General features: G+C 39.9%; 1 protein-coding gene across 1 annotated transcript in view; it reads right to left on the reverse strand.

Moving 5' to 3' along the window:
• LOC140355830 (uncharacterized) overlaps window positions 1-20,935 on the reverse strand; it is a 29,933-nt gene extending 8,998 nt beyond the window's left edge. Inside the window, exons 1-49 of the mRNA XM_072440473.1 lie at window positions 20,834-20,935; window positions 20,764-20,770; window positions 20,596-20,646; window positions 20,329-20,495; window positions 20,071-20,141; window positions 19,735-19,900; window positions 18,883-19,020; window positions 18,563-18,743; window positions 18,154-18,272; window positions 17,358-17,461; window positions 16,177-16,342; window positions 15,920-16,105; window positions 15,622-15,774; window positions 14,147-14,291; window positions 13,898-14,056; window positions 13,688-13,806; window positions 13,352-13,534; window positions 12,963-13,121; window positions 12,182-12,366; window positions 11,492-11,674; window positions 9,914-10,005; window positions 9,675-9,838; window positions 9,444-9,597; window positions 8,914-8,990; window positions 8,658-8,838; window positions 8,425-8,580; window positions 7,998-8,131; window positions 7,750-7,908; window positions 7,467-7,650; window positions 7,001-7,212; window positions 6,563-6,751; window positions 6,323-6,465; window positions 5,962-6,094; window positions 5,778-5,861; window positions 5,560-5,697; window positions 5,292-5,408; window positions 5,134-5,226; window positions 4,790-5,010; window positions 4,518-4,711; window positions 4,130-4,363; window positions 3,796-4,016; window positions 3,562-3,726; window positions 3,067-3,144; window positions 2,573-2,914; window positions 1,866-2,219; window positions 674-1,000; window positions 464-595; window positions 212-364; window positions 28-144 (exon numbers count right to left, since the gene is read on the reverse strand). Coding sequence (XP_072296574.1) covers window positions 28-144; window positions 212-364; window positions 464-595; window positions 674-1,000; window positions 1,866-2,219; window positions 2,573-2,914; window positions 3,067-3,144; window positions 3,562-3,726; window positions 3,796-4,016; window positions 4,130-4,363; window positions 4,518-4,711; window positions 4,790-5,010; window positions 5,134-5,226; window positions 5,292-5,408; window positions 5,560-5,697; window positions 5,778-5,861; window positions 5,962-6,094; window positions 6,323-6,465; window positions 6,563-6,751; window positions 7,001-7,212; window positions 7,467-7,650; window positions 7,750-7,908; window positions 7,998-8,131; window positions 8,425-8,580; window positions 8,658-8,838; window positions 8,914-8,990; window positions 9,444-9,597; window positions 9,675-9,838; window positions 9,914-10,005; window positions 11,492-11,674; window positions 12,182-12,366; window positions 12,963-13,121; window positions 13,352-13,534; window positions 13,688-13,806; window positions 13,898-14,056; window positions 14,147-14,291; window positions 15,622-15,774; window positions 15,920-16,105; window positions 16,177-16,342; window positions 17,358-17,461; window positions 18,154-18,272; window positions 18,563-18,743; window positions 18,883-19,020; window positions 19,735-19,900; window positions 20,071-20,141; window positions 20,329-20,495; window positions 20,596-20,646; window positions 20,764-20,770; window positions 20,834-20,935 — 7,692 coding nt within the window. The remainder of the gene's footprint in view (window positions 1-27; window positions 145-211; window positions 365-463; window positions 596-673; window positions 1,001-1,865; window positions 2,220-2,572; window positions 2,915-3,066; window positions 3,145-3,561; window positions 3,727-3,795; window positions 4,017-4,129; window positions 4,364-4,517; window positions 4,712-4,789; window positions 5,011-5,133; window positions 5,227-5,291; window positions 5,409-5,559; window positions 5,698-5,777; window positions 5,862-5,961; window positions 6,095-6,322; window positions 6,466-6,562; window positions 6,752-7,000; window positions 7,213-7,466; window positions 7,651-7,749; window positions 7,909-7,997; window positions 8,132-8,424; window positions 8,581-8,657; window positions 8,839-8,913; window positions 8,991-9,443; window positions 9,598-9,674; window positions 9,839-9,913; window positions 10,006-11,491; window positions 11,675-12,181; window positions 12,367-12,962; window positions 13,122-13,351; window positions 13,535-13,687; window positions 13,807-13,897; window positions 14,057-14,146; window positions 14,292-15,621; window positions 15,775-15,919; window positions 16,106-16,176; window positions 16,343-17,357; window positions 17,462-18,153; window positions 18,273-18,562; window positions 18,744-18,882; window positions 19,021-19,734; window positions 19,901-20,070; window positions 20,142-20,328; window positions 20,496-20,595; window positions 20,647-20,763; window positions 20,771-20,833) is intronic.
• Between the last annotated feature and the right edge of the window lie 427 nt (window positions 20,936-21,362).

A 21,362-nucleotide genomic window follows, 5' to 3' on the forward strand; every position in this document is an offset into this window, starting at 1 on the left:
CTCACCTCCAGTCCATCAGTCTCTCACCTGAATGCTGGTGTTTCCAGGGACTCCCAGTGTCCTCAGAGCGTCCACAGTGTGTCTGCAGCTGCTGTGTACTCGCACTCCTTCAGACATCTTTAACACAGACATCTCTTGGAGTAACTGCCAAAGATTAAAAACTAAGATTATTAAAATAACAAAGAGGAAACAGTTAGTTAAAATGTCATACCTTTTGAGTTCCCACTTTGCTTTGTAAAACATAACTGAACGAATGGTTTCCTTGATTCCCAGAATGCATTGTGACTGAGGCATTTTGTGGAAGACCCAGCTTTTTCAAAAAGGGCAAGCAGTGGTTGAGAAAAAGACTCACTTCATGTTTGTTCTAAGATAAGAAAATAATTTAATTAATGATGGTTATCAATGTCATCAAAGTTTACGTTTGAAGGCCAAAAAATGCAAATACAATCAAGCTTATTTTTACCTTGACATTTCTGAGGGACATTGAAGTCTGTAGCTCCTTGTCATCTATGGCTATGAAAACTTGTGATTTTGTCAGCGCTGAGGAGATGACCAAAGACCCTGATGCGTGAATGCTGTGAGGACTTCCCCAGTTCTAATTTTTAAAAAAATGATTGCGTAAAATCAAGTGGTGTATCTCATGTTCAATTTCAAATAGTTTTTGTCTTTGTACCTCTATTAGGGTGCAGTTGTGGTGGTACAGCAGCTCCCCCCGGGGGCTGTGCTGTGCCTCTCCTTTGGCACTCACGACACAGTCATCCATCTGAATGAGAGCCTCCACATTGTACGGCTGTCTCACAGTCTGACTGGTCACTCTCAGTCTGCTGTGCTTTGGGACATGTTTAAAAGCTGGAAGGTTATGACTGAGTTCACTCTCGAGATGCAGCTCAGGCCAGGCCCTTGCATTTATCCTCAGGAGACCCCATTTTCCATCCAGACTGGTTTCCACAAAAGCCAAGATCCCCTCAGGATCCTGCCACACTGACCCATTTATATGTGCCTGGGAGGGGGGAAAGTAGTAGCCAAAAGCACACAGCAGAGACTGAAACATAATCATACTTAATTTCAACTTTTATTATTTAATTATTTCAACTTAATTTCTGCAAAATTAAGTTGAAATAATTACTCTATACTTGATTACGCAATGGTCTGTAATATAGAACCTGACCCCTTTAAACTCATAATGAAGTGTTAATAATTACTATTATTATTTACTAAGTCTGAGACAATACGATCATGATACAATATGTAATATGATTTCAACATATTACAATATTAATATATTACGATACACAATATTTTGGGAGTCAATATTAATAAATATTGCAATACCCACAATAATTGAAAAAAGTAGATTGTGTTGCAATACACTACACTAAGTATTATGGTTCAATATCATAAGGAAATACAATACTTTCTCTAAATTAATTTAAATAAGAATTTACATGTTTACATTTACAAGTTTACTAAAGTTAGAAACTAATTTCTTCCCTTTTTTAATCAATGAGCAACAAAGCTAATAGTAACAATAATGATGGCAACACAGGCTTTGTCTGTAACTTAGTCACAAACACATATTTATATGTAACATAAAACCACATGAAAGTCCATTTTATAATATTTGATAATGTCCTAGTGTTTGGCAGATCAGGTAGTTAGATGTACTCTCCTGTCTTGCAGAATGTCACTATAACTGTGAAATGTATGATATACAAGGTATCAATAAAGTATTGCAATGCATGGTTTGCAATATGATACAATAAAACAAAAACCATGTAACAATATATTGCAATACAATATATTGTCCCCGCTTTATTATTTGCATCCTACTACATCAGCCTTGATAGCAAATGCCTTTTACCAACCTTTAACGATGGACAGTCTGTCTCCACAGCCCACATCCACTGTGTCCTCTCATTGTCCTGTTCGACCCTATTAGCTTTAAGGTGACATGACCCCACTTTAATGAGGAGGGCCCCTGGATTTTCGGGACCCCAGGGAGCAGTGGCCACTACAGTGAGGTCCTGGGGTATTCTTCTCCTTCTGAGCTCTCTGAAGGAGTGACTCAGGGAGGCAGATATGTGTGATGGGGAACAAGACTGCTGCAGGACAACGGTCAGGTCCTGGTCATCAGCCCTCAGAGCCGAGGAGAGCATGAGCCGGCACGGGACGCCCGACACGAGACCGCCAACTACCAGTGACACAGGCAAGGAGCTTTCCTACAATTAACAATATGAGGGTTAATGAAATAATAAGCTGAGATGCTGAACTATTAAAAAAATATTTTTGCTGGTGCAATGAAGCACTTAAAAGTTAAAACGTATTTTTTCATGGAACATCACATTTAAGTCTGATCGTTTCCTCCGAGACAAATTTAAAAATGCCAGTTGCAAAGTTGAAAAGGAAACATATTCTGTAATGATCAAGATATAGGCTGTGGTAATACCTAATAGAAAGCATGTCTAAAACCAAATGTTGCCACTACATTGTGTTATATTTTAGTACAAGTGGCAGCTAACTAACTGTTATTTTTTATGTTTTTGTTTTTTTGCATTACCAAGTAAAACCACACCTGTAGTGCCGGGCAATAGCTGGTAGCATTGACAGCATACCCCTCCAAAGTCTTCCCTAAATATCCTCTGAAGGAACAGTTCCCCAGCTCCAGTCCCACTTCCTGACCCGGAGTATCAGGAGAGAGGGTCAGGGTGACCTCTCCATGAGAAGGAATCCCCAGTGTCAGCAGAAGGTCCAAAGACTGCTGCACTGAGGCCTTAAACCTGAGGACAGGCTGCCACTGAAGCGACACACTGATGCTGCTGCTCTTTGAGTTTCTGGAGGTAACGATGATGGAGCCGACTGCAGAGTAGGCAGAGCGAGACACCGACAGGTTGAGTGAAGTGTGAGGAAAGATGCTCTACCAAAAAAAGATGGAAGCTGGATTTATTTCTAAACTAAAAACACATTTAAATGCATTTATTTGTATCCTGAGCAAAGTCTATTTTAGACCTAGAACAACTCTACGGGTCACCGTGTTGAGGCCATGGTCTATAAGCTCTAAACTCGTACCTCTGCAGAATGACCTTCCACATCTCCATAGCACTGGACCGAGAGGCGGTCAGAAGTGAAATCTCCGGTGCAATCCATCTGTCAAAACAAACCCCTGTTGGCAAACAGCTTTTTTCAGAGACACTCTACTAGAGACTATGGAATTATTCTCTAGCACATCACTTAATCCTCGTACTGCCCCTAACTGCTGTCCAGAAACAGAACTAAGTTCTCTTTTACATCCCAGGAAATAAAACTGCAACGCTATAAAAGCATGAAGTTCAGAAGTTAGTTGTTTTTTCTTTCAGCTAATGATATGTGGCACTCTCCTCTGAATAAGTTACCGGTACTTTAAAATCAAGACAGTAAATATATGGGAGGCTCGTTGTGTGTCGCCCTCCGCCATTATGTCTTTTATTCAACTCTATATTTTTTCCCCTGTAATAATGCATGATGCCTCTAAAAGGTTAAATATAAACCAAATGTGCAATGCAAAGGTGAAAATGGAGGCTTTACCTGTAATGCTGTAGGTACTACACCCTGTAGCAGCTTGACCTGTTGCCACAGTGACACTGCTAATAAAGCAGTGCTGTTCTTTGAGCCAATGTTTATAGTGGTGTCAATAATTGTTTTGTCCTCCACATTAAATACCATCCCTGAGTAAAATCCATCTGATTCTAACTGAAAAGAAACACATTACTGTAACCGTATTTGTGTAGCATCTGTATAAATGTGAAAACTGAACCGTACCTTATAATGTGCTTTGACTAGAACTGAGTTTGCAATTCCTCTTTCCCCCAAAGCTTTAACCTGGTGCTCTAGTCTTGTGTCAAACTCCCAAAGTTCATTTTCTCTGCCTCCATTAAACTCAGCTTTAAGACGCTCAACTCCAGATTGTATTTCTGCCAGGCCTGATATTCGGCCATTGTCCTGAGTCCAGCCCACTTTAGCACTGCTGCTGGACGGTAGCGCTTAAAAGAAGAGGAACATTTTTGTGGTCAATTAATTAGATACATTACATTTAATGTATTTTAAGTGTATCTAATGTAGTTTATTGACATACTCCTGTATTCTTATGGATTACCTGAGACTTTTAGCCTCTCAAAGTTATGAGAGAGTTGAGTGTAAACGTCTCCCCGCTGTCGGCTTACTCTGTGGCTGATATTGACACAGAGATTCTGCACTCCAGACCAAACACACAGCCAATCATGGCCAGTCCTCTGGTCTGTGCCTCCCCTTTTTTCCTCCTCTGCATCACTGTTTTGGTGTCCAAGCTCCACTCGATACAGGGCATCCTCCACTTTCACTCTCAGCAGTCCTGCAAGAACATTACAGATAAGAATCTCTGAAAAACAGGTATATTACAGAACAATCCATCAATGGGTTAACTGTAAATCTTCACCCTTTAGCATGCAGGGATTCACATTATGTTTAGATAACTCTCATCATTGAAAACATGAATAATAGCCAACCAGCCACAAGGTTGTCAGATTTTCCCAGTGTGCCATACAACCCCACAGCTGAGGGCAGGAAGTACAGATTTCTTATGTTGTGGTGCAGGTCACCGGACACTGCTGTCTGGAATCCAGAGATATTTTTGTGGGTAAGTTTGATTTGGGTGAGTAGAGTTTGGTGGCCTTGTTTGTGGGAGCCATATAAGTATATACTAAAGTAAACAAAACAAAAAAGTAAAATGAATAAAATGACCTTTCTGATATTTAAACTGTATGTGCAATCTATTTACCTTTCTGCAGACATATTGGCACCCATATCGACAAACAGGTCCTTTGTTGTTGGAAGTAGACTCTGGAACACATTCACCTTCAGTCCCACTGCTTTCTCTGCTCTTTGTAAAAAGTGGAACACCTGCGCGTTCATTGTCATCTTGTCTTTCCCATCAGCCCTCAAATGAATTGAAGTGCGGCCCCCTCCAGAGCCTGTAAAAATGTCTGCTGTGGCTTTGGCCTAGATATGATCAAAACCACAAAAAGGGTTGAAGACAAGTTAAGACAAACCCCAAACCGCCTGTCTTTGAAATACTACCACAAAATGATAGTAAACTGCACAAGGCAGACAAGGCAGCCTCACCTCTAATATTTTAGGAATCTTTGACTTGAAAGGATGACTCAGGGATGAAAATAAATCAATTCTGCTTGATGTACCATTAAGTTGAATATAAACCTGAAGCACCAGAATGCATAAATAAGAATGTGTTGTAAAAGAGACAAAATGTTCCTTGTACTCACCTGGCACTCTTGTCGTTCAACTTTGAGTTTCCCTTTGGCCTGATAATCAAAGCCTGTGTTGTTTTTAAGGGTCCAACATACATTTCCCTCCATTATAGCGACGGAGGGGAGCTGCAGCTGTAACAATAATAACAGTTGTGTTTCGTTCCTTCTATTGCAAACTATATGGTACATAGCAGTAATTTAACACAATCTACTGAGGTATTTTATATAAATATGTTTTATGGGTAACAAAGAGTATGTTGGTGAACATAAAATATCTGTTTACCTGAAGCTGATTACTAAAATTAGCTTTAACTTGAATTCCTTTGAGTGGTGAGTCTGAATGCTGAAAATGGACTTGTCCAAAAAAAGAGAGCTTGTCTTTGGCATCAGCGCGTAATCGTCCATATATGTGTTTCTGTGTCTACAAAGGAATACATACATACATATTTATAATATAAGAACAATGCATAACTACCATGCTTTAAGTTTATGAGAAGATACCTGGTTAGTAAGTAAATGTAAACATATTTCTGAGTCAGACGGGACAATGCTAGAGCTGAATGGATGAATAAGTGCAGAACAAAGCTGTGAAAATATACAACAATGATATCATTACTTTTTCATTTCTATTCAATCGTTTTTTGTTTTTTTTACTGTTCAGAGAGGAAATTTCTTACGAACTCACAAAAGGTTTGGGGGGTCGATGGCCAATCGTGAGGGTATGGTGCACTTCCTTATTTCCACTGACAGCGGCTCTTGACTCAAAAATGTAGAGACCTTTGAGGGTGTCTACGGTAAATGTCTCATGGAGAATGAGGCTATGGGCCAAGACATGGAAAGGCTGTCTGTGCAAAAACACCATAGTTAGGGCTCAGTTTTGGCTCCGTGAAATGAAACTATATAAAACAATTTATTTGTCCACAGGTTTATTTTTAAGGGAGTCATCTTAGCAATCACACAATAAGAGGTAAACCATGTATTGGATAGACAGTATAAAGCATGCATTCTATTAACTAAGTGTTGAGCTATGGGAGAGAGCCACAAACCGGAGCTGAAGCTTTGCCATTTTCTGATACATCTTTTTGTCCCGCTTCAGCTCCTCTACTTCTCCTTCCACCAAAAACTCTATGGGCCGTCCAGGGAGCTCACGCCAGGACAGCTTAAGTAAAACCTGCCTCTTTTTAAATTTCTTTGGAAAGATAATCTTAGTATCAAATGATCACATTATTACACAGTGTAGATTTACTGCGTTGTACTTTGGCCACTGAGGCTCAGTAGGTCTGTACCTTGTCAGCAGAGTTCAGCGCAGCTGTCACACTGGCATTGTATCTGCCATAGCTGGAGGTTATCTCCAGGGCGTGGCTGAACTTAGAGGTCTGCAGCGAAAGCTCCCCACCCAGGGGAGAGGTCCACAAAGACTTGAAGGAACAGGACGCCTTCACACTCTTCTTTCCCAGCAGCACCCATCCTCCGGTCTGACAACAGAGCCACAACAGCCCAGAGGATATTATACTTAGAACCCACAACTAAGATGTTTACCACTGACTTAAGTTTGCACTTCATTAGCTGTGGTTTTGGTCTCCTTTTTGAAAGGTAATTGATGTAAAGTGGTTTAGTAATCAGGCTTTTCAGATTAATGTAATATTGATGGGGATTTATTTCATGTTTTTAATCAATAAATTAAGCATTTAAAATAAAATGCATTTATAAAATATGTTGATTACCTGGAGGTACGTGACAGCGGGAGAGTGCATGTGTACCCAAGCCTCTGTATCTCGGCCCCTGTGTCGGTACAAACCCTCCAGCACAAAGTTTCGGATGGTCAGCCATTTCTTGCAGGTGAGCTCCGAGGTGAGGTGCAGAGTGTGGTACGGCTGCCTGCTCAGCTTGTGAGAGGTGTAGATGTACAGCCAGGGAGTGTCCATGTTAAATGTGCCTGGACAAAAGTAAGTGGCAATATGAGCAGAGTAGCAGCTGACTAAAACAGATGTGCCATGTGTCAAAGTGTGAATTGATGTCTCGAAGTGGAGGTCAATTTTCCACTCTTCAGACACCTTCCTAATTTACAGATTTACATTTCCACTGTCCACAAGCAAGCATGTGTTAAGAGAGCATGCGACGAACTGGCCACTGTCGAGGATCCATATAGAATAAGAATGAATAAAATCGGGGTAATTATTTGTGTTTTACCTTCCCACTTCTTCTGCAGGGTGTTGTGTGGAGGTCCTTTCCAGTTCAGCCCAGCCACCAGCGGCATCAGGTTGTTGTAGTGGATTTTGAGGTGCGTGCTGCTCTCTGATCCAAGGTGCTTCAGGTGAGAGTGAAGCAGCTGCGTCTTGTAGTTTAAATTCTTCTCTGGCGCCTGCAGACTGAACTAAAATGATATCAAAGAGGGGAGGTTTTACTATTTTGCACCATATCATGTCTTTCCTGGAAACACAGATGTGATTAACTGATGTGATTACAGGGTTACCTCCAGTGTGTAGCTGGTGTGGTTTTGTGTCGACTGGTTTTTAAATATCTGACTTAGGATCAGTTTGTGTTTGTTGTTGATCTCATCCCAGTGTTTTCCGTAACTCAAATCTAGTTGTGATTTGACGAGGCTCGGACTCTCCTCGTGTCGGACTTGAACCTGGCAAGAAAACATAAATGGTAAATCCGCTGACAACAACTAATCGAAAAAACTGAAGGATTTAGCTGTTGGTTTGGGTTTGCACTTGCCTTGTGGTTAATGGCTGCCGTGTTAGAGCAGTAAAACTCGTGGTCCGCTCTCATGATGTAGCTGTGATTTGAGTCTCTCTCACTCTTCAGTCTCTGAGATGTGAAGCACTCCTGAAGCAGGTGCCAGGCCTCCCCTGAAGCAAGGTCAGAACTACTTCAAACAAACTATAGTGATTAGGCAATGTTTTAACAAGAAACACGTCATACTCTGGAGCGCAAAAGTTGTGAAGAGCTTAAGATTTTATTAGCAGTTTTATTTTACACTATGAAAAATATTTTTAAACTGTCACATAACATTGCATGAAATAACTGCTCAAAGACATTGAACTAATAAAAAATCGTTTTAAATGCAATTGCATTGCAAACTTGTTACTAGTAGGCTCTATATGCTGTGGTGAACAATGAACGAAGGACACAGCTCTTTTACCTCCCAGTCCATATTTGAGCCTGAGTGCAGAGCTCCACAGTGAAACCTTCTGCTCCATGAGGCCCAGCATCCTGCCCCCGACCAGCCCAGGCAGGAGCAGCTCCCCCTCGAAAGAATACTGCTTACTGCTGGAGTCCCGCCTCCGCTCCAGAGCCACTACACACAGATCAGAACACTGTTATTCAATGCACTCTATGCTAATACAGGTTAATTTATCACTATAGGATCAATACCTGTCACTGAGGCGGTTTCTCTAAACAGATTTTTCATAGATGCAGAAAAGCTGGTCTTTCTGCCGAGCCCACGGGTGACATTAGCAGAGATGATCATGGGAGCTCCAGTGGCAGACAGTTTGGCTTCAATGTAGTAGCTAGTCCTCTGCTCTGCTGCAATAGTTTGTTTATCAATTAAACCCTAAAGATGACAGAAAGGGAGACTTTTAATTTAAGGGGAACGCTTCAAGAATGAAAATACACTAAGGTACTTTACCATAATATAAAAATGAGCACCATCAATCAAGATCTCCACTTTTGCAGAGTTAAGGTTCCTGTCTTGTTCTAGTTGTCCTGAAAAATTACAATTCCAATATTTTTTGTAAATTCCATGACAAATTTCATAACAGGTTCAACAGGTTAATTTCAAAGTATTTTATTTGTTTGAATATTTAATAATTCATTATAATGTTTTTGATAGATAAAACTATGATTTACAGAAGAAATTTAAGAATTTTATTGGGCTGCAAGACACTATTGAATTAAAATTGCAATCACAGGAATGTTGTCACAAAGGCTGCAAATATTGAAGTAGCAAATTTTACTGAACTGACAAAACATGTGAAATGTGTGGGATTCTTATATTAGTTGAGCGGTTAATATTTCGTTCTTATCTCAGATGTCAGTTTTCCTGGATATTTGAAATGTGAAATATGAAAATAATCATACAATTAAAACACAAATTGCCAAATCATTCAGGCCTACAATGTTAAATTTGAGGATAAAATGTGCTTGTGTGACACAAACCCTGTATGATGATGGTTTTCTGTGGATGGCTGAGCCTCAGCAGCAGTCTGTGGGGACTGAAGGCCAAGTCCAGAGACATGTCCCTGGGTACAGAGGACTGGGGCGTCGCCAAGAGGAGGTGTAAGGAGGCCTCTCTGGGGATCCAACTGCCCCTCTGAAACACAAACCTCAAACATTTACACAGAGTAACTCACATATAAAGACTATAAACAGACTTGGGCAGACTGTCACCTGTGTAAGCATTGAGTACGCTGCCTCGAGCAGATAGTAGTGCAACCCCCTGTCAAGTTTGAGCAGCCGCAAAGAGAAGTGTGTGGGTCCAGAGGGGGGCAGAGACAGGCCAGAGACAGGGTATGAGGCGTTTGAGCACAACTGCCAGCCCACTATCTTTGACACTGTGAGAAGAAAATTTACTTTATTGTGTGAAATATTTACCTTTTTTAATTTTGTCTATCATATTTCAAACTCACAAATCTTGGGAGTGCAAATGGTCTTCTGAATACAATTCTTATGGCCTTTCATTTCCTCCCTGTTGTCTCCACTGAGCTGAAAGACGTGGGAGCTGGTGATGTAAAACAGCATAAGGTTGTTAAAGTTGACATTTACTTTTTTCACTTTATTATTGCACTGTACATCAACTGTTTTTAACGCGCTAATTAAAGTTTGCTGTTTTCTATGACAATGACAATAAAATCTTAAAGGTGGTATGGACGATTTTTTTCAGTAATTTTTTTTATCATATTTCCTCGTGGCGTGGATAAATCATTTGTCCTGCCACGTATCAATCATAAAACGCACCTATCGCTCACCTGCAGCCGCGTCAGGCTCGTCCCCCACGTTTCCGCGTGCTTGAGCGCATGGATCTATCATAATATAGTTCCCTCAGTGTACGGGGCAAAATGAAGACGGAGAAAGACAGTTCGAGCTGACGCAGAAGTGGACAGAAATCTACGGGAGACGAGAGATGCGATGCGCTCCGTTGCGCTAATAAACAAACGCACGTGTGTGTTGTATCAGTCCGCACGGGGGAGTGCGCATGCGCACTTCCGCCTGCGTTCTCAAATCGCCGAAAAATTGTCCATACCGCCTTTAACTCTCTTTTTCCTTTTATAATTTATACCTACTTATACCTACTCAAGGACAAACAAATTTAAAGGTGTATGGAGATGTTTCCATTGGAGCGGTACTGATACTACAGATGATTGGACAAGAAAGGACAGGAGAGAACAAAAGAGGACGCAGACTCGTAAATAAAAATAAACTGAAAATAATCATTCCTCACTAAACACTGACTTGATATGATGAAAAAACACAATATTTCCAGTGATGAAAACTTTATTTGTTGAGTCGATAGACTTCATCATCAAAGCTTATGCATGTTAGCATCAGCTGTTTCCTGTTTAGTGCAGTAGTTCGCGTATAAAATATGATAATTCCAGTGCATAATGTTTCTACCCCTAAATCCAACGCATCACATAAAAAAACGTGAATAGTAGTGTAGAGGATAAAAGGGGATAAAAAATGCCATAAAGGTGTCTATAAAGGGGTCTTGTTAACCCTAGCTTTGGCCACGTCTCAAAGCAACACAAACATTGTGAATATCAGCCTTATGAAGTTGAAGAATAATTTAGGTATGATTTAGATTTTATTTATAAAGAAAACATTGGTTATGTTTGGGTTACATCAGCTGCTCGTGTAGCAGACCCGGGACTTCTGCAGGGAAAAGCAATCTGCCATTAACAGACACGGCCTGAGACCCAAAGGAGAGAAACTGCATATACCGGTACATCTATTCTAGAATTTTGTCCGCCACCTGCTTGTCCATGGAGACGCTAATGCTCTGCATGGCATTCTCAACAGTATGGTATTAAACTCATCTTGAAAATGCTCAATTAAAGGTGCCTCATCACCACAGACCTGACTGCTTGTCTCCATGATAAGTTTAACGTCAAACTGGAGAAAATTCTATGCAAAAACTTACCAGATGTTGGGCCCTCTACCAGACAAATTACACGATTGAATCATTTAAATGGATATTATTGTCTTACCTGAAGGTGACTATGTCCATGACCTCCTCGGAGGTGTGGAGCATGACCCTCAGGTCCTGTCCCTCCTGAACCTGGACACTGCCATCTAAACTCAAGGAGCTCCTCAGGGCAGCGTCCCACTCCACTGCAGCCTGTCCCAGAGCACTGTCCACTCCCATCCTGGCCACTAGCCCCACGTACGCACTGAGAGGAACATAGGATAACTGCTTTATATTGAACCGAACAAAAACGGAGGCATATATTTTTTCAGGCCTTTTAGCTATATGGTGAATGCACTTTTACAATTAAGCACATACAATTATACATTTTAATACAAATTTGATGAAATAAGAAATTATTTTTCATAGTTCTCATGTGAAAATGGTTCTGAATCTTTCAAAGCACTCTCGAATGTTACAGCATTCCTTGTAGGTGACATTGTATGCTAAATCAACTTTAATGAGCTTTTCACCTTGTTTCTCATCATCAGCTTACTCGATTTACAAAGCTCAAAATGTAAAATGATTTACTTATGTTATAGTTCAATACTTAGTCTATTAAAAAGCATAATATTTCTCTTTTAACACCTAACAATGTCTAAAATTAACAGAAGTAAAACTCTTAAAATACATATTTATGGCGTACTAAAATGACTTCCCAGAGCCTATATTGATTAATACAAGACTGAATGTAATGCTGATGTCGACATACTTGGGTTTGACGTATCCATTTAGGGAGAAATGAGAGGTGTCCCTGTAGTGGGCACTGCCTCTCAGACGCAGAGACAGCAGTGAGGTCATGTTGATGGACAGTTTGAGCGGCAGTCCGGACAGAGAGGGCAGGACCAGCTCCTTTGTCAGCAGCACTGCCCTGTGGACCAGCCGCACCTCTTGACCCTGTCAATTGAGCACTTTTATTTATTTTGATACAATTTAAATACAACTTTATTCCACACGCATGGTCCATTTTAAAATAGACCAACACAGCGACAGAAATTTAAGAGAATGCCTTATAATTAGAGATGGGAGATATTTAAAATGTTAATATTGAGTACATAGTCTATAATAACAGCTATTAAAAAGGTTATAAAATTAGCATTTTAAGAACAGAAACATCTGCGACAAGTTGGCCACTGTCCAGGATGTACCCCGCCTAAGGCCCGAAGTCACTGGGATAGGCTCCAGTCACCCGCGACCCCGAAAGGGAACAAGCGGTAGAAAATGGATGGATGGAGAACAGAAACATAAGAAACATGCCATGCCATTTTTAAAATAAAGAGAATAATGGGATATTTCAGAATTGTTTTAGTTAATTTTACAGCATTTTTCTGTTTTAAGCAATACTTCAACCCTATAAACAACATTTGTTTTTAACACGGTTTGAATATTCTAATTGAGATAATCACACAAAAATCAAGCTATTCATTTTTGTCATTGTCTCCCATCTTTACTTATAATATAGTAATAGTAGAAGATTTGAGAGGGGGCTGTACCTTGAGCAGTTTGATGGTGAGTTCAGCCAGGCTCAAAGAGAACTGGTCGATTTCATTGAGAATATCTTCACAAGAAAACACACTGACTTCATTTCCAAACATCTTTATGCTGATCCAACATTTCGGATGAGATGCCATCATATTCCTCCGACTAAAAAGCTGAAAACAATCATGTAAACATAAAAAAAATATATTGCAGAGCGAATTACACATACACCTATATGTTAATCAGAATTATACAGATGAAGCAATTTAATAAGAATATATATGTATATTGTATTGATTGCTGTTATTCACTCGTATTTAGTGTTGTCCGATTCTCTTATTAAAGGATATATTTAACTGCCATACACTTGAGGCCTGTGACCAGAACATATGACACCACTCACCAGAGCGCTGGCTTTACTCAGATAACTCTCTGCTCCAGATAAACACGTTTCTTTATCACCTTTTCTGTCTTCTGTTTTTCTCTTTATAGGCTCTCTTAGTTTGACTGTTTTTTGACTGTGGGGAGTTTCATGACCAAAAAAGTTTTTGAAGAACGGTTCAATATTTTCTATCCGGAGGTCAACCTATAAAACAAAACAAGAGTAAGAGTTTTCAGCTAAAAAACACCATCCATGGGGTTCAAAGTGATGAAAAAGAACACTTTTGTATATCTTTTGAATGTTGAGAAGGAATCAAATCCTCTAAAGAGGAAGGAACTCATTCATTGTTTAACTCACTTCAAGAAGGTTGCTGGCTCTACCATTGAAATAGACAGTCAGGTTGGCCGAGGCTGATCTTGGTAGAAACGATTTAGGAGAGAAAACCATAGATGTTTCCACATTTACCATTCCTAGATCTGTAACAAGAACAAATTCAAACTGACTGTTTAATTATTGAGGCAGTTAAATTATTTAAGCATTAATACGTTTAATTGTTGAGGCAATTACCTGAGGCAAAAGTGTGATCTGAGTAAGAAGAGTATTTTAAAAACTCTCCCTCAAAATCTCTGCTTATGATGTCGTCAGGGAGCGACTCGATCAGACTCTGTTTTAAGGGGTTCTCGCTCCTCAGGACACTGGACAGGTGGCTCCATACATACGAACCCACTGGAGGGAAGAAGGATGTTATTTTTAGGATTTTACAGCCACTTTTTCAAAGATCGTCATAAGTAAACAAAGTGTAAAGTATTTTGGGACCTTGGCTGGAGGTCTCGTTCCTGAGGGTGTCCCGGACTGTGGTGAACATCTTCTGATTCGGGCAGAGCAGGAGCTGCTGGTATGCAGCGATCCTCACCTCAGGATCCTCCTGGGACGCTCCGTACAGCTGTAACAGCACAGACCTCTGAAGAGAGGAAGCTCCCGTCAGTCAAAATGTCACATCATCATGGATTCATTAGCACCTACTCTTTAGTGTCTTCTCTTTGAAAATGAGAAAGTAAACAAAAGGTTGGGTTCACAAGATAAAATAACATAGAACAAGCTTGTAATTTAAAATTGATCTGGAGAACAATCTATCTTCTATACAGCATAGGTGGCAAACTCTGGCAAACTCAGACGTTTTAATCTGGCCCGCCGAACATTTCAAATTTATATTTACTTATTTTATTTAATTATTATTATAATTATTAATTATTTTAATTATTTAATTATTTAATTATATTTTTTAAATCGATTCATAGAACCGTAGTTACATCCGTAACCGTTTTTATCACTAAAACTACACGTCCCACAATGCCGCCGGTGGCCGCCCCTCCCCCACGGGGCTCTGCTGCACTGCTGTGTGAGCTGAGGGAGAAGTGCACTTTAAGCACTTTTGAGCAGAAGTTTAGTGGTGTGTCAGTTCAGGTGTACAGATAACTACACAGACGTGGATGTTATTTAGTACATTTAAAAGTTTTTTTAGATTTTGGGAAGTTTTTTTTTTTATAAATTCATATGTTTATCTCTGTGTAGAACTGTAGATCCACTCTGAAGTTGTAATCCACATAAACTGAAGCAAAGTGTTGGTGAAATTACACTTGTTTTTCTAAATACATTTCAGTTTATGAGAACAAACGTTTTGTAATTTTTTTTATCGATCCAGTAATTGCTTCAATATATAAAGCTATTTATTTCTTATATTTTTAAGTTTTAGTCTTATGTTTTACGTTATGTTCGGCCCGCGACCCAGCCTGAGCATCAAAATTCGGCCCGCGGCCCAAATGAGTTTGTCACCCCTGTTCTATAGCATTAAACTTATCCACTTGTTCAATAGCAGGTGTTTTCATTGCTGACAAATACCTGTAGTCTTAATGGAGGAGGGAACACTGCTCCACAGATCTGACCTGTAACTTGGTCTGGTGATATCACTTGCTTGTCTCAATAGAGATTGCTGAGTTTGTTGAGAGCTGAGTTTAATGCCATTCTGTGGAACATTTCAGGCCAAACAACATCTCCATGGAGACAAAGCGTGTGGCAGACCCTTGACGCTCCACCAGAAAAGTTCAAACTTAAATATTGAGTTTAACAAATAGAAATGCTATATATTTTAACAAGCGACAACAGAAGCACTATGAAATAACTGTTTTAAGTTTTAATTCCTCAAAACTTCCCACCATTAGAATGTTGTACCGGTTCATAACTGCTTGAACACGTGCATCCCTTCAAAGTGGCTCATCTGATGATAAACTCACAATTTCAGAGCAGGGCATTCGTCTGAAGGCGTGAACAGCAGCAAGTCTCAGCTCTACTGGTGCAGACTCACTGAGCGCACAGCGGCTTAACAGAGGAATGAAGGACGGAGCATCTGCACCAGCGTTTCCCACTGACTTTAGAGTAAAGAGAAGCTGCCAAAAGAGAAAATGTAAACCAATGCATCAAAGAGCAAAAAAAGAGAGATAATTTATGTTATTCCTGTTAATTGCTGCCTGATTGTACTGGTGTAAAAGAGAAATATACACACTGGCATATGCTTTAAATCCCCAAATGTACCTCTTTTACTTGATTGTTCTGTACATTTTCACAGCCATTTTTCAAGGCCTCCACAAGGGCATGTAAGAATGATTTCACGGGAGGCAGTTCAGTGCAGGGAGAGCGTGACAACCGACAAAGCCGATAAACCAACGACGAACCCACCAACATCGCTTTGAGACGAAACTCTGGGATTTCCAGTAAAGCCTGGAACCAATGCCTTCAATTAACACATAATTGAGATCACTTTGAATCATTCATACACCTTGGTTCCCTACATTGACTGAAACAATCATTTGTGGTGTTGGATGAGGTATTAGTGGTAAAGTGCCGAGAATGGACAGTACATGCTCCTCCTCCAGCTCTTTGCTCTTCATCATCTCGGTCAGCAGTAGGACACAGTTTTCAGATCCACACGCTGATAAAGCATCTAACAAGGGCTGCCTGCCACACACATACAGAAGATAAGTGACAAGAGATCAAGTCATGTGTTAATAGTAGATCAATCATCAGAATTATTATATACATTTGTCAAATAAATTGATTTGATTGATTTAATTGATTACGGTAGTTCCTTCATTGCAGTGGTTCTCAACTCCTCTAAGATTTATCGCCCCCCGAGGACCCACTAACTTGTGTAATGTGATTCATTAGTTAGTATGATTCTAAATGATCAATTCTTGCCATTAAATTGCCATTATATATGTCCGAGTCACCCTACAAAAACATTTATAAGGATACGTTATTGGCCTTCAAAGAACATCTTATATATTCCATGCCATGGCCTAGCACCAAAGTATATCTCTGACATGTTAATGTCATATGAAGCAGGCTCAGGACTAAACAAGGGGAAATAGCGTTTAAGTTTTATACAGCTATAATCTCGAACAGTCTTCATGAAGATGTGAGACAGGCCCCGACTCTGACAATGTTCAAATCTAGGCTAAAAACGGTTTGGTTTCACTCTGTATATGAAAGGATTTATTCTGCACTTTCTCTTTTATTTTTGGAAATTATTTTGTATGTATTTGTCCTGCTTCTGTGATTTAATGCCGTTTTAAAATTGTATTTACTTTGTTTAGGAATTGTGCTCTACAAATAAACTATATATATATATATATATATATATATATATATATATATACAAAGTTACTATATATGACAGCCTGTGACTAATTAATTTTCTCTACAATGTTAGCATTTCAGACTAAATCAAATCAGGAGAACTGTATTGCTAAGAAAGGTCGGTCATCTATGTAACATGGTCCAACTGACCTCTCTCGACAGACGAGCCTTTGTTCGTCTGGGGCTGGCCAGAGGCTGTGTATTTTACCTATTATAGTGTTCACAAACCGCTTAAATTGAATTTAGTGTCACCTTACTATTAATAATAGTTCAAATTGTGTGGGTACAAATAGTAGCATTTAGCTATTATTAACAATGGGGTAAATATACTAACCACACATTTTGACATTTGAAAGATGCTTCTTCCCAGAGCAGCTTCAGCTGAGACAGAGACAAGTCTCGAAGCTGGAAAACAAGCTGAAGAAGGATTTGTGATATCTGCAAACAGAACAAATGCTTCAGCGATCTTGTCAATATTCTCTTCATGTGTCACCCAAATGTAATTATATCACAGAGCAAACCTGCTAATGGCACTTTAAAAAAACATTTTCCAAAGTAAACAGACCATGATAAAGTGAGCTAGAATAGTTAGAGACTAAGCTTCTTTGTGTGGAGGGCATGAAATCACTGGCCTGTTCTGAGCTCTGCCTCAGGGGAAGTCAAAGCATGACAGACAAACACAAACAAAACGACAATGGTCTGACCAAGGACCTGCTACTTTAGAGTGAACCTTACAGGACTGAAAAGTCAACTAGTGACAAAATCTTTATGTTGACAATTATTTTGAACATTTGTTTCTTGCACCGCTCTTTCAGATATGATTTTGTTTTCTAATTTTTGTGTCAATCCATTGAAAATACCAGATTTTAAGCATTATTAAATGTTTTGTCCTTCCATTTACATTAATCTTAAAATTTAAATCAGATGTTAGGTCCAGACAGTACCTCTTTGAGTAGTAGTTGCTGCAAGTAGTTTTTTTCTCTCTTGGACCCCCCCCTGACTGACCCTCAAGAGAACAAACTTGAGGGTCAGTCACTCCTAAAATGGGAGGGGACAGCTGAAGACGTGGCTGGTGCCATTTAACAAACGGTATACAGTGCAAGTGAAAATGTGACTAATTGGAGCTTTACCAGCTGTTGATCACTGAGGCCACATAACGTCCGAACTGTGTGAGCCGCATCAGGCACTGAGGCCTTGTTTCCTCTGGAGCCTTCATCCTCAAACTGCAGATCTGTAAGCATCCCAAAACCTAAAACATGCAAGAGAGACATCATTTTTTTATTCATTGCACACAAACACACATGGAATATAATGAGTTTTGATTATTCAAACTCATTGTTGCAATAATAACAACAGAAAAGCATTTATTACAATAACTGTATTGTAATTGCATACAAATGGTCTTTATAACATATTTCAAAGATAAATTGGAATAAGCGGGATGTGATTGTTGAATGGAAAGATGCAGCTTACATAGATCAGTCATTTTACTTACATTTATACATATTGTGTGTCTTATTACTACTTAACGCCGCTGACCTGAAGCCGGCGCTGGGACCTCAGGCTGAGCTTTGAGCAGGAACAGAGTGGACACTGTCTGGGTTTTGACTTGCCCAGGATTTCGGGACAACATCGCCATGGTGACACTTTCAGTACAGTTCACCTCCTCCATCATCATGGGCCCATGACGTTGAACACATTGTTGCTCCGCCCGCAGAGCCTTGAGAAAAGAAAGATCGGACATCCTCACACTGAGTCATCGTTTTATAACTTCTGTTTTTTAAAGCACGAACTGAAACAACAAGTGATGGCTAGAGGTGAGTTTGACTTCCACAAAAAGAGAATAAAGTAAAGCTCACTGTCTTGTCAGAGACAGCAATGGAGTGAGGCCACAGGTTTGCCAGTCTGGACTGTTGGCACTGGTTTAAATCCCGGGTCTTTTGTACAAAAGCTCCTCGCCTCTCGTACCTGCTTCTGCATGTCCCATATACGTCAGTCTGAAACACAAATCCATAAATCATCAGTTCGCAGACAATCATGCAATGAATAGAACAGTGTTTCACAAACTTTGGACAATATCCAAAATGTATGCACTTACATAAACCGTATCAACACAAACAAAGATATTAACTGGGGTGCATTAACACGCCTCAAAAATGAGACTAAACCAGGACTAAACACAAATCTAATACTGGACTAGACCAGAACTAATCAATGACTAAAACCGGACCTACACAAGTCCACATCCGGACAAAAATTTAGGACCAAATAATGACTAGGACTAAACCCGGGAACTAAACCTGGACCAGTGCTTTGAGTGGGCCATGCACAGAAACTCAGAACCACTATTTACAATCCTTTTGTCAAGAACCACCACTTCTTTGAGCCGTCAATATGTTCTCTTCAGGGCTTGTATGTAATCATTTAGAGAACTGGGGCCCAAATGGTGGGTAAGGCCCCATGAAGGTGTCATGTATAGATTACAGTCAACGGCATTTTAATGATCTTACTTGAAATAGCAGGACTAGGACAAGTGTGAAAGCTCCCTGATATGAGCCAGAATCCAGAATAATGTGGCTAAATGTAACTACTCATTCAGAATGTAAACACATTTCCATACTACAGCTTTATTAACTTGGATTAGAGAATTGTGGCATTAAAAAAACAAAATGATCATACACTAAAAGTCAAATAAAATCTTCTCGCCTCACCTCGTTTTGCACATTGTATGAAGCGGCTGAAGCTGAAGTCTGGAGCATGCTCAGAATGGCTCTTTGAATGTTGCGGATCCACACCTGCTCCCCCTCCCGCAGACACAGGGCCGTGACCCTGCCCCCCCAGAGGGAGAACTTGAGGCGCGCTCTCTCCAACGACTCCCTGGAAACAAAAACAGCAGATGAGTCCCTTGAGACCGACCACAGACCAGCACAGCCTCTGAACTGGTTCACAGAAATAACAGACCGCGCTGTAATTGTCAGCTAAAGACAATGCAAGAGGCCATTGATGCGCTATTTAGATCTAATTCTCAGTAATACATTTTTTTGTACCTTAGACTCTTTAGACTTTGTACCGAGTGCTCTTTTTGAGAGGAAAGTCGCTTAATCTGTGGATTTCTGATCTGTAAAATAAAGGATGACAAAATGCACATGCAATTTTACCCAAAAAAGATGAAATAAAATGTCTTTTCATAGGATGACCAACGTTGTTATAAATCAGTTTGACCTAAAATGAGTAAGTATATATAAATAATCATATAATAACACATCTGTAAGTCAGTTTTATATTTTGAATTATTTAGAGCAAACCTGCATCATTAGATGACATTTGGAGACCACGTCTAAATCAATCAGACAGTCCAGAGCGAGTCCGTGTCTCCCGGCACTCGAGCCAGAAAGACTGGTGGTGATTGTGGCGCTGTATCTGTAAGTGTATCTCAGGCCGATCTGAGAGGACCACTCAGAGGCATGAACACCTGGGAAAGACATAAGCACGAAGTGAAAAAGTGTTCATGATGTATGATATTCAGTAATGCATCCAAAACACAAAAGCCAGTTTAGTCTTTACATTCTCACCAGAACAAGTTGAATCACAGAGTCTTGTCTCTGCTCCAAGAGAATCAGCAACTGCACAGATGTTACAAGTCGTTAAATTAATAAATAGATTACAATTTATACAATAAATGGCATTTTCTTGTCATATCATCTTAAAATTTAAAATAGAAAACTAATGCTCTTACTCACCTTGAAACTGGAGCAAAAAGAGAACAAATGTAAAAGTATTGTAAAATAATAAGAACATGGCTAAGGACACCAGAGTCCCACAGGTGGAACTGCTGCACATGAAAAAGATGAAAACCACGTTCTGTTCTCCGCCTGAATGACCACACGTATGAGGGCTTCTAAAGTGACCCATACTCCTACAGCGACCAATCAGGAAATACCTCCAGGGTGAAGCTACAAACACTGAGCAGGCCAATCACAAGCTGAAGCAGAAAGTTCAACACTCTCGACTTACAATTATGTTTAGGTTACAGGCTTTAGTTATTGTTCAGAATTAAATAATAAGAATTATATTTCATTTTTACAGATCATATCAAACTAGATAATGTGCAATGGCTGAAGCCATTGCGAGTGTCTGCATTCTTGCGTAAAAGTACTACATGTGTGTAGTAAAGACTTTATTCTTGTTAGGCTCGAGCCATGGAATGGAATGTTCATTCCAAGGAATGGTCGAGTCTGTTCTAACGTCCTTTGAACTCATGGGCTTTGAAACACAGAATAAAGTCTGAAGAATAAAGTCTGGCGGCAATGTAACACTTGGATACCAGCCGCCATAAAAC

This window comes from Eucyclogobius newberryi, unplaced genomic scaffold (genome assembly GCF_026437365.1).
Source record: "Eucyclogobius newberryi isolate DKJ021-1_F unplaced genomic scaffold, fEucNew1.0.hap1 SCAF_12, whole genome shotgun sequence".
Lineage (NCBI taxonomy): Eukaryota > Metazoa > Chordata > Actinopteri > Gobiiformes > Gobiidae > Eucyclogobius > Eucyclogobius newberryi.